Source organism: Tursiops truncatus, chromosome 2 (assembly GCF_011762595.2).
Source record: "Tursiops truncatus isolate mTurTru1 chromosome 2, mTurTru1.mat.Y, whole genome shotgun sequence".
Classification (NCBI taxonomy): domain Eukaryota; kingdom Metazoa; phylum Chordata; class Mammalia; order Artiodactyla; family Delphinidae; genus Tursiops; species Tursiops truncatus.
In genome coordinates, this window is record NC_047035.1 from 109,550,327 (window position 1) to 109,563,327 (window position 13,001).

Sequence of the window (13,001 nt, forward strand, 5' to 3'; positions counted from 1 at the left end):
CCCTATACCCTCTTCCCTCTAGTCCCTGGCAACCATTAATCTACTTTCTGTCTCTATGGATTTCCCTATTTTGGACATTTCAGATTAAGTGGAATCATACAGTATGTGGCCTTTGTGTTTGGCTTCTTTCACTTAGCATAATGTTCTCGAGGTTCACGCACGTTGTAAAATTTATCAGTACTTCATTACTTTTCATGACTGCATAATAGTCCATCATATAGATCACCACATTTTCTTTACTCATTCATCACTGATGGGCATTTGTGATGTTTCCATTTTTTGGCTGTTGTGAATGATGCTGCTATGTACTTTTGTGTACAAATTTTTTGTGGACATATGTTTTCACTTCTCTTGAGTATGTCAGTAGGAGTAGAATTGCTGGGTCATATGGTAGCTCTATGTTTAACACTGCCAAACTGTTCCATTCCATTTTATACCAGTTTGCATTCAGTTTGCTAAACTTGTTCCTTAAACTCTAATAGGTTTTTATAGATTCCTTAGGGTTTTCCATATAGAAGATCATGTCATTTGAAAATAGAGGTAGTGTTACATCTTCTTTTCCATTTTGTATGTCTTTTTTTCTGTTTCTTGCTAAACTACCCTGGCTAAAACTTTCAGGACAGTGGTTTTTTGTTTTTTTTTAATTTTTGAAAGAAATATTTATTTATTTTTTGGCTGCATTGGGTCTTAGTTGCAGCACCCAGGATCCTTCGTCACAGCACGTGGGCTCTTTGTTGCAGTGCACAGGCTTCTCTCTAGTTGTGGCACACAGGGTCATTAGTTGCAGCACAAGGGCTCTCTAGTCGTGGCACGCAGGCTTAATTGCCCCACGGCATGTGAGATCTTAGTTCCCTGACCAGGGATTGCACCGGTGTCCCCTGCATTGCAAGACAGATTCTTAACCACTGGACCACCAGGGAAATCCCTCAGTACAGTGTTGAATAGAAGTAGTGAGAGCAGACATCCTTCTTTTGCTCCTTAGAAGGGAAGCTGTCAGTCTTTCACCATTAAGTATGATGTTAGCTGTGGGGTTTTGGTAGATGTCATTTATCAAGTTTGTTGAGTATTTTTATCATAAATTGGCATTAGATTTTGTCAAGTGCTTTTTTTGTCTATTAAAATGATCATGTGTTTTTTGGTCCTTTATTCCATAGTTACAGTGTATTATATTAATAGATTTTTGCATATTGAATCAGTCCTGTATAATCCTTTTTATATGTTGCTGGATTCAATTTGTTAGTATTTTGTTGAGGATTTTTACATCCATATTCTTAAGTGATATTGGTTTGTAGTTTTCTTTTCTTGTAATGTCATTGTGTGAGTTTGATATCAGGATAATTCTGTCCTCAAAGAATGAGTTGGACAGTGTTCCCTCCTCTTCTGTTTTTTGGAAGAGTTTGTGAAAGATTGATGTTAATTCTTCTTAAAACGTTTGGTATAATTCACCGGTGAAGCCATCTGGTCCTGGGGTTTTCTTTGTGAGTAGTTTTTGTGGTCAGGTGGCATTTGTTGTCTCTCATTAGGAGAAGTCCAAGCACTGCTGCCCACTGCATCTTGGTATTGGAGTTGCCAAGAAAAACAGAATACAATCAAGCACTGGATTGAACAATGCTTCACTCACATAAAAAAAAAAAGAGACAGAGCAAGATCAGCTTTAGTAGTGGGTGTCAGTTCCCAATGGCCAACAGCAGGTCCCTCCTGGCAGTCTGTGCAGGGCAGTTGGCCTGCACATACCCATCTGTGTTGCAGCAAAAGTACCCCCCACTCTGCCCTACTCCCCTGGAGTCAGAAATACTGAAAGCTGGAGGTATGCCTAAGGTCCATTGATGCACATGCTTAATCAGGACAAAGGAGTACACACTGAGCCTAAAACAGGGAAAGATATTCCAAAGCAAGGAGATAAACCCAGCACAGGTTATGTGGCCTCTTTATCTCTTGGTAAGCAAGTGTTCCAGCCCCAAGGCCCATTCTTATGTGGCCAAGTAGGATTAGTAAGACAGTGTGCATAAGACTGTCTTTCCCAAAAGTTTCTCAAAAACTGTGGTATAATATATAATTTACCATATTAGCCATTTTTAAGTGTGTAGTTCAGCAGCATTAGTTCATTCACATTACCATGCAACCACCACCGTCCATCTCTAGAACTCTTTTCAGCTTGCAAAACTGAAACCCCATACCCATTAAGCCATAAGTCTCCTTTGCCTCCTACTCCCAGCCCCTGGTAGCGAATATTCTACTTTCTGTCTGTATGAGTTGGGCTACTCTGGATACCTCAGCTAAGTGAACTTGCACAGTATTTGTCTTTTTTGGGACTGGCTTGTTTCACTTTTCATAATGTCCTCAAGATTTACCAATGTTGTAGCATATGTCAGAATTTACTTTCTGTTTAAGACAATAATATTGTGAGTAGTTTTTTAAATCACCAACCAATATCTTTATTAGTTATAGTTATAGGCTTATTCAGAATTTCTGTTTCTTCTTGAGTCAGTTTTGGTACTTTGTGGCTTTCTAGAAGTTTGTTCATTTCATCTAGATTATCTAATTTGTTGGTAAACAATTACTCCTAGTATTCCTTTGTAATCATTTTTATTTCGGTAAAGTCAGTGTAATGTTCTCTCTTTCATTCCAGATTTTATTAATTTGAGTCTTATCCCTTTTTCTCTTGGTCAGGGTAGCTAAAAGTTGGTCAGTTTCTTTGTCTTTTTCAAAAACCAACTCTTGATTTCTTTGATGTTTCTCTGTTGTTTTTCTATTGTGTTAGATCTCTGGTCTAATACTTATTAATTTCTACTAGCTCTGTTTTTAGTTTGCTCCTCTTTTTCTGTATTTTTAAGCTGTGAAGTTAGGATATTGATTTGAGATCTTTCTTATTTAATGTAGGCGTTTGCAGCTATACATGTCCCTCTAAGCACCTCTTTAGCTGCACTCTAGAAGTTTTGATATGTTGTTTTTTTCATTTTCATTTATCTCGAAGTGTTTTCTAATTCCCCACAAAGATAATCCCTGTGATTTCTCTTTTGACCCATATTTATTTAGGAATGTGTCATTTTCCACATTGAATTTGTCCTTCTGTTGCTGATTTCTAATATTCCTTAGAGGTCAGAGAACATGCTTTGTATGATTTCAGTCCTTTTAAATTTATTGAGATTTGTTTTATGCCCTAAAATATTGTCTGTCCTGGAGAATGTTCCATGTGCACCTGAGAAAAATGTATTCTGCTATTGTTGGGTGGAGTGTTCTTGAGATGTCTGTCAGGAGTAGGTGGTTTATGGTGTTAAGTATTTTATTTCCTTGTTAATCTTTAGTGCAAATTGTTCTATCTACTGTTGAAAGTGGGTATTGAAATGGGGTATTTTTTGGTTGTCTGTTTCTCCCTTCAGTTTTGTCAGTTTATGCATCACATATTTTGGCATTCTGTTGTTAGGTGCATGTATGTTTGTAATTGTTATATCTTCTTGATGAATTGACTGTTTTATTATTATAAAATGTGTTTCTTTGTCTCTAGTCACAGCATTTGCCTAAGAGTCTATTTTGTCTAATTTAGTATAGTCATTCCGGTTCCCTATTGATTACTGTTTGCTTGCTATGTCTTTTTCCGTTGTTTATTTTCAGCCTATTTGGGTCTTTGAATCTAAAGTGCATCACCTATGGGCAGCATAGAGTTGGATAATTTTTTTATCCAGTCTGTCAATCTTTCATTCAGTTAGAGTGTTTAATTCATTTACATTTAATGTAATTAATGACAAGCTAGAATTTATATCTGCCATTTTACTATTTGTTTTCTTTAAGTCTTCTTTTATGTTCTTGTTTGTTCATTACTGCTTTCTTTTATATTAAATAGATATTTTCTAATGTACTGTTTAAATTATCTTGTGGTTTCTTTTACTATATTTTTAAGGTGTATGTTTGGTTTCCCTAGAGATTACAGTTATCATCTTAACTTATTCAGATTAATATCAACAACTTATTTCAGATTAATATCAACTTCCTTTCAGTAGCGTACAAAAACTTTGCTCCAAACTTTATTTTATATCTCTGTGTGTGTGTGTGTGTGTGTGTGTATATATATATGTATATATATATATATATATATATATACACATATATATATATACACACACACACACAGAGAGAGAGAGAGAGAGAGATAGTGAGAGAGGGATTTGTATATATGTGTGTATGTATATGTGTATGTTTGGGAGGGTGTGTAATTTGCCTCTTTATTGATAGCCTGTATTTGGGAAGACATCATCCTCATACTTTAGTTCCTTACAGACAGTTTCCTTTAGTTATATGGATGTATATTAACATAGCTGATTAAAGATTTTTTCCAGTAAGTCCAACATCTGAGCTTTTTTAGGGACAGTTTCTGTTGATTGCTTTTGTTCCTGTGTATGGGTCATACCTTTTTGTTTCTTTACATGTCTCATTTTTTATTGTTGAAAACTGGACATTTTAAATTATGTAATGTGTTAACTCTAGAAATCAGATTCTCCCTCATCCCCAGGGTTTGTTTTTGTTGGATATGTTTGTTTAGTGACTTCTAAACTATTCTGTAGTGTTTCTGTCTCCAGTGTGTAGCCACTGAAGCCTCTTTCAGTTAGCTTACTGGTCAGCTAATGATTAGGCAGAGATTTGCTTAAATGCCTGGGGCTAATAAGTCTCCCAGTCTTTGCTGAAGGGTTCTGAGTGTGTTGGGGCACACCTTCAGTACTCTCCCACTCTCAGAGAGGGATAAGTCTAGTACTCTCCCACCAGTTGATAACTGTGCCTTAGTCTTTGCTTCCTGCTTGTGCTGAGCCTCATGTTCAGCCCAAGGTGACTGCTGAAAGCCTCCTCCAAGCCCTCCTGAGCATGCACATGGCCTTGTGCATGCATATATCCTAGATTCCCAAGAATATGTTGCAGCTTTTCAAAGCCTCCATTTTTTCTTTTTCCAATAAATCTATTTATTTATTTATTTATTTTTGGCTGTGTTGGGTCTTCGTTACCGTGCACTGGCTTTCTCTAGTTGTGGTGAGCGGGGACTACTCTTTGTTGCAGTGCACAGCTTCTCCTTGCGGTAGCTTCTGTTGAAGCACGGGCTCTAGGCGTGTGGGCTTCAGGAGTTGTGGCACTGAGGCTCAGTAGTTGTGGCTTGCGGTTCTAGAGAGCAGGCTCAGTAGCCGTGGCGCATAGGCTTAGTTGCTCCACGGCATGTGGGATCTTCCCAGACCAGGGCTCGAACCCGTGTCCCCTGCATTGGCAGGCAGACTCTTAACCACTGCACCACCAGGGAAGTCCCGCAAAGCCTCTATTGACATCTCATTCCCCAGCTTTTCCTTTTAAGACTTTTGGTTAGCCTGTTGTTTACCTAAACTGTTATCCGCCTCAATAAGTTACAGAGTTAATTGATTGCTTCTAATTGTTTTCAATAAATGCCCCTAAGGAAAAGGTTTTTTGTATAAGGTGTAAGTAAAGACAGCATTGCAAGTGGGGTCTTCCAGGGAACCCCCAAGCAGGTCAGAAGTGAAACTTTTATGAGAATGTGGATATGAAGGAGCACCAAATCAGTTCTGCCTGTGCAGTGGCTATCAGGCTGCTGGAGTTTACTGTGATGGCAGGCTGCTGGTTTTCAAGGCTGCACTGAAGCTGGAGATCAGGCAGTGGGAATAGGGCAAGTTAAAATGCCACAAAGCTTGCTGTTCTTACCAAGATTCAAGCGTTGTCCTGAATAAACAATTTTGGGGTTGGTACAATCCTTTGGCTAATTTCAAGAGTTGTGAACAAATTGATTCTGACAATTTTTGTATGTTTTTTCATTGCTTTTGTGGAGAAGAGAATTTTCAGAGGACCTTACCCTGCTGTTTTTAGTGATGTCACCTTTTAGTTACATTTTAATACTTTAAGTCCTTATCTTAAAATATTCACTTTATAACCTATATTTAACCTCTTTTTTTGAGACTCCTCACTCTCTTGACTTGAGCTGCCTGAAGCCCTTCTCCTACTGCTGCTGGCAGCTTCCCTTCACTCCACCCTAACTGGTCCCTGAACACTAAAATTTCCTACTTCTTAAGTTTTGTTCTGCCATTCCCATCTTCTCTGCTATTTCCCACATCAGCTCCTGTAAAACTTTATTACCCTCCCCCAGATTTTACCTACCTCTTTCTCATTTAGAGACAACATAGACTATCAGGAATGAGCTCTCATAATTCCTTGCTTTTCCAGCTATAGCTTAGCAACAACTGCACACACCTGATCCACCTCTCACATGAAAAGCTGTTTAAGGTCAGTCCCTTTACGTGTGCATCCTGTTGGTGGAGTTTCTCCATTAACCACCCTCTCTCTTTTGGACCTTCATTCTCTCTGTAATAAACAAAATATTCCTCAAAAATACATGGACCAAAAACTATGTGCCATCCTCTATCATTCCTTCTCTCCCCTTCCTATCTCAATTAAACTTCTCGACAACTTTGTCTCAACCCTAGTTCTCTTCTGTTAGTGTAAATTCCCATTATTTATTTTAATCTTATATTAGTTGTTTATTTCCGAGTAGTAATTGAGCACTTTCTTTCAGACACTGTTCTAAACTTGGGGGACAACAGTGAACAAGACTTAATCCCTGTTGGTATGGGGCTTAAATTCTAGAAGGGGAGACAAGAAACATACAGTACACTCTCAGAGAGAGATAAGTCTAGTTAGAACCTAAAGCAGGGTAGATGATGACTAATAAGGAGAGGAGGTGCTATATTGCAGGGGTCCCCAACCTCTGGACTATTGACCAGTGCTGGTCTGCAGCCTGTCAGGAACCAGGCCTCACAGCAGGAGGTGAGCGGCAGGCGAGCAAGCAAAGCTTCATCTGCCGCTCCCCATTGCTCACATTACTGCCTGAACCATCCCCACACCCCACCGTCCGTGGAAAAATTGTCTTCCACAAAACCGGTCCCTGGTGCCAAAAAGTTTGGGGACTGCTGCTATACAGGACGGTCAGGGATAGCTTCTTCTATTTTGTTTTTCTAACTAAAAAAATTTTATTTATTTATTTTTTATACAGCAGGTTCTTATTAGTTACCTATTTTATACATATTAGTGTATATATGTCATTCCCAATCTCCCAGTTCATCCCACCACCGCCACCCTCACCCCCGCACCGCCACTTTCCCCCCTTGGTGTCCATATCTTTGTTCTCTTCATCTGTGTCTCTATTTCTGCCTTGCAGATTGGTTCATCTGTACCGTTTTTCTAGATTCCACATATGCGTGTTAATATACGATATTTGTTTTTCTCTTTCTGACTTACTTCACTCTGTATGACAGTCTCTAGGTCCAAGGGATGGCTTCTTTATGGGAGTGGCATTTTAGCAGAGACTTTAATGTCAGTGAGCCAGCTCTGGGAAGGTCATGGGGAAGATCTTCAAGGCAGAGGATCAAGTATAAATGCTCTAAGGTGGGAAGCAAGCTTGGTGTAATCAGGCCCCACAAGAAGGCCATGGTGACTTGAGAGTAGTGATGAGAGGACCTGGGGCCAGACAGGAGGCCAGAGAAATAGGCAGAAGCTAGATTGTGTAGGCCTTGTAGGTCATGGTGAGGAATTTATGTTTCAGTCTGAATTTGTTAGGATGTATTGGAAGGTTTCAAGTAGGGGAGTGATTTGATAGGCCTTCTCATTAAGTCAAAATTAAATTCACTCAGAAATACCCAAATATAGCATCTCAGAATCTGTGTACATGTATTTGGATTACCATCATGGGAATAAGTTGTTTCCCCCAAAACCCATGTTGCAAAGAAAGAAACGGCTCTTTATTTTTTTCAACCGGAAGAGACTAAGAGAGTTTCTGAAATTTTTGCCTGTGGCTCCAGATTTCAATTTTGTTAGTATTAATAATAATCATGATCATTTTAAGGAAAATGTTGGGATGAATATGAAACTAATGTTACTTGTTCATTTACTACTTATCTGTTTATCCCACGTGCAAGACACTACTTTATGTTGTAGCCCTGTATTAGGATAAACACACAGACCTTACCCCATGAGTTCTTTTTTTTTTTTTTTTTTGTGGTACGTGGGCTTCTCACTGTTGTGGCCTCTCCTGTTGGTGGAGCACAGGCTCCAGACGCGCAGGCTCAGCAGCCATGGCTCACGGGCCCAGCCGCTCCGCGGCATGTGGGATCTTCCCGGACCGGGGCACGAACCCGTGTCCCCTGCATCGGCAGGTGGACTCTCAACCACTGTGCCACCAGGGAAGCCCCCCCATGAGTTCTTTTGGCTTAATTTCATGAAGATGATAGCCCCAGTTCATCAACAGAAATGTGTAGTTGCTTGGCAGTTGACATGGATTTTTTGCTACTCTGTTAGCACTCTTCCTCCCGGTTCCCGTGGTAGATAGTGGCATGCAAGGAAATGACTGGCTAGGGATGATCGGAGGCCAGGGAACCTGAGGAAGTGACAGGTCACAGAGAGTAAACCAGTGACCTTGGAATCATGAGGAGAAGGTTCAAAGCAACCATTCAACAGATAAACGAGTATCTATATGCCTTGAATACCGATGCCTCAGCAAAGATTAAACTGTCTCTCTGAGTATGTGTCATATAGTAATATCACATTGCAGTGAGACTAGAAAGTTCACATGTGATTCTTAGCTATGTGATGTTATGGAGAAACCTTTTAGATCTTTGCAGTTCAAAGGTTCAGATCTTTTCTGAGTTCTGGCATCAACGGACTCATGGCTGTGACTAGAACACCCACCTCCCTGGACTCAGTTTCCCTCCTCTGTCAAATAAAGTCATTGGGCTGATCTTTAAGGTCCCTCCAGCACTAATGTTTGATGATTTGATGAGTGTAAAGATTGCCTAGGCCTATAGGATAGAAATGATAGTAAAACTCAGTAAAAATTCAACTGAAAACCCTCTGCCATTTTTAGCCTGGTAAGAGTTATTTTAATTGCATGAGAACTCATCCGGCTTAGTAGGAACTATTGATTCTAAGTGGATCTGCCACAATTTTTTTTTGCCTCTGACAGTATCTCTCTCTAATGATTATGTCAAGGACAGGATGAATCTGTGATGACACAAAGCCAGCTATGTAAAGATTTACCCACATGGATAGCTAAGGAGAGTGGGATATAACTGAGATTAAGTAGATATTTAGAAAAATCAGTGAATTACCTCAAAATGGGATTCTTTTTTGGCTTGTTCCACTAAAAATGGAGGTAATGTAATCTTTGGTTTTTTGATTTAGCTCGTTGACTACTATCCGTTTAGCTAATTAAGCCCTGATTTATATCCTATGTAAAAATAAATCTTCTCTTAGCACCTCTTAGTAGTGTATGTGAATAGATTTGCACCTCCTGGTTTTGAGCCACTCAAGCTGTTCACTTCATAAGGGACTGGCCCACTAAACTCCATTAGTGAGGATTCCAAATACCAACGTGTAAAGCTTGATCTTCTTGAGACTGTTCATCCTTGCAACTGCCAATTCATCTGAAAGATCGATGAGAACGTGAAATGTTTTTTTCTACCGTGTTTTCACTTTTCTTGCATCTATAATAAAAATGCCATTTTAGTAAATAAAGATGGCTCACCTCATTGCAGAAGTGTCCTTTTTTCATTCTCTTCTGGGTAGCACCCAGAACCAAAGCATAAGGTTTACTAACACTGTGGTTTTCCAGCTTCTTTTCAGAATCTGGAAACTACAAGCCAAAGTTAATGAAAGAAGTGATCATTTTCCTGCTTTAAACAAGATAAATACAAAGCCAGTATCTTTATATATATGGAATATATATTGATGTAATATTTTTTACAGGGAAAAATAATTTTTTCTCTGTTCAGCTTTAGGAAAACTTGACATAAAAATATTTATATTTGCAAAATAGACTTAACTGCATTTGAAAAGGATAATATGCTCCATGTTAACATCTTACGAGGCATACTTATAAAGCATCCAGTGGTAAAATTGTTAAATATGAATTTTTAGCCTCTGATAGAAACAAAAATTGTTTCTCAAATATATTGGATAATTCCTTTATGGAACTGAAAGACTGTGCACCTCACCTTGACTCAAAGAAAGGTTATTACATGTGGTTAAAATAGTTCTCATATAATCACATCATTAATATGAGTAAAGTAGTGATTCTTTGCATATCTTCCTGAAATTCTTATACTACTTGTATAAGATTAAAAATTTAACAAGCATACTCAAATTTATACTTCCAAATGAATACTGGTTCCTTTGAAATAGTTTCCTGGGAAAGTTATGCCATTATTTTAATGATGTTATTGTTGCTGCAGATGGTTTGCAGTCCCTTCTTTTGAAACTGTTTTCAGAGCAACTTAACCTAGCTGGTAAAATTCATGGCGATTTACATTTATTTACTTATTCATCTGACAGATATTTATTGAATATGTACTCTCTGTTAGTTGTGCTGATTTCTAGGTTGATGAAAAGTAAAATCAAACAACATGACCCCTGCCTTTATCATGTTCACAATCTATTGATTTTGTTTTTTGGAAACCACCAAAAGCTGAATTTGGTAAAGGTGAAAGATGTTAGTGAATACCACTTTAGTGAAAAAATGTTACGACATAAGGAGGTTTTTTTAACCTCATAAAGTGGTTTTCAAAATTATATCAAAGAGAATCTCCAAAAAAGAAAAAAACCATTTTGTTCTAAGATAGTATCTTTGGAATATGTTGATTGCTTGTCATGGTACCTAATTTGAAGGGTAACATTCATTTAGATAGATGTTAACATAACTATTTTACTTTATTAGTTTTTATGTGTATTTTGAATTTTATACGTACCAGCTTTTGTTTGGTTAATATGAAAATTCTAAGATAGGGTCCTGGTTTACCTTTGAGAAAACTGTTAACACAAGCTAGATGCCTAGATATGATTGTCCTATTGACCTTTAGTTTTGCGTATGTATTTAAGTTTACATAAAGTACAGATTCTTAGCCTGTCCTTCACTACTTTCCTTCAGTTTTTCCATGTGTATGATTATACACTTGAGAATAAAATGAAAGTATCTAGTTATGCTTCATCTGGAAGTATGATTATGTCATAAATATTGATAAAACTGGACTAAAAAGCTAATTTTACCCTAGACATCCAATGCATGATGTCAGTAGAGAAAAAGAAGTCTCACAGTGGATCCACAGAGGAGGAGGGGCCCAGTGCACTTTTCTAGTAGTTTCATTTGTTGTAACACAACATGTTTGTTTCTACAGGGGGATCTTTGGATGTATATAGAAAAATTCCAGAGCATGTCCTTGGAAGAATTGCAGTGGCGGTGAGTATATGGCTTCAACTCTATGAAATTTGGGTGATTTAATCTCTATAGTCAAACATTATTCTCTTTATATCCTCAGGATTTTTATTTTTCTTTTTCTTCAATCCATGCTGACTGCCAGGGCCTTCTTAACTCTCATCATTTTTGTCCTTTCTTCTTTTCATAGACCAACCTACAATAATAACATAGACACATGACAGTTTTCAGGCTTATGGATATTCTTTTTTTTTGGCCACGCCGTGTGGCTTGCAGGATCTTAGTTCCCTGACCAGGGATCGAACCTGGGCCCTGTCAGTGAAAGGGTCAGGTCCTAACCACTGGACTGCCAGGGAATTTCCTGCATATTCTGACCTGTTCTCGTTTCATGTATTTGCAGGGACCTTTCTACTCTTGTTAACCAGTAAAATTTCCACGTTCTTTGGAAAGAAAGCTGTTTTAGGGACATTTTGTAGTTATAGGCATATGATTAGAAAATACTTTTAAAGCCTGAATTATTAAAATAAAACCATCTGTAAGAAAATAGTACTTTAGTCTTAAACATTTTTGCAGACTTTTTATGTACTTGGTTTTTAATTTTTTCACCACGTATATCTGGAATTTATACCTTTGTGATTTCCTCTTTTCTATATTCACCAATTTAAACCGATGAACTATATCAACTAAATTAACATTACTATATAAACTCCAGATTTCAAATTCGGAATAACACAGGCTAAACAGTGTCTAAGAGAAGTCGTGGGTGGTGTAATAGTAAACAGTTGCTATACTAAAGGCGCTCTGATAACTTAAGCAGTTTAGTGCAGAACAAAGTGGTTATACCATGTACCATTTAATTAAATGGCTGATTTTCACATTCATTATACATCAAACTGACAACACAGATCCTTTAATCCAACTTGGACACTTATTTAGTCTTAGTTCATTGTAATTCACAGCTTTCCTTTTTTCTTTCTAATTATTAGTGAGAACTGCCCAGGGTGATGAGAACTTTCTTTCCTGATGCTATTGCTGCTAAGTAGCTTCTAATCTACATGTTTAGGTAGATGAGTATGAAATTTGACTACTTAAAGCACTATTTTAGATGAAAATAAAAATGTTTCATTTCCTCTTTTAATCTCAGGGGGGAATGAATGCTTTGTGGCTTTTGGCATTTCTTAGCTCTAAAGTTTAAAAACATGTATATTAAAGGGCAAAAAAGGAGGAATACCAATTGAAAAAGCAAAAAGTATATGAGTTCTATACGCAGTTATCTATCAAACTTGGCTAAAATAGGAATCTGCCTTCTTCAGTAGAGAAGCTTGTTCTTCCTGGATTTCATAAATCTTGCCGCCCTCTTGTGTAGGGCAGCCACACAAGGCCATCGGTCTTTTCAATTCTACTGGAGTGGGAAGCCTGTGAAGTGAATGGAGTCAGCAAAAAAAAAAAAAATCCAGTGCAGGGCTTACCTAACTGAAAATATGACAGTGATTTTAGTGAAAGGCATTTGAAATAAGTGCTAGCCAAAGCATTATTTGTATTTAACCCTTACATTTTAAAACATGAGGCTGTTTTTGTTTTTTTTTTCTAAAATGTGTCCAATTTCACCAGCTTTTATGGCGTATCAGGTCATAGTAATGAAAATTGCCTGTGGCCGGAGTAAAAAAAAAAAAATGCTTTTGATAATTTTACTCTTCATCTGCCACTTCTTATAAACTCTGCTAGGGCCTAAGCTTGTATAATACTTCCAAAGTGTGTT

The 13,001-nt window shown here is 37.8% G+C and overlaps 1 protein-coding gene across 7 annotated transcripts in view; it reads left to right on the top strand.

The window, feature by feature from the left end:
* MAP2K5 (mitogen-activated protein kinase kinase 5) overlaps positions 1-13,001 on the top strand; it is a 266,765-nt gene that overhangs the window by 94,331 nt on the left and 159,433 nt on the right. For all 7 annotated transcript variants that reach the window (XR_012330188.1, XM_073801166.1, XM_073801165.1 and 4 more), the window contains exon 12: positions 11,205-11,266. Coding sequence is in view for 6 of the 7 variants with exons in the window: in XM_073801166.1 (XP_073657267.1) it covers positions 11,205-11,266 (62 nt within the window). In the remaining variant the exon portion in view is untranslated. The remainder of the gene's footprint in view (positions 1-11,204; positions 11,267-13,001) is intronic.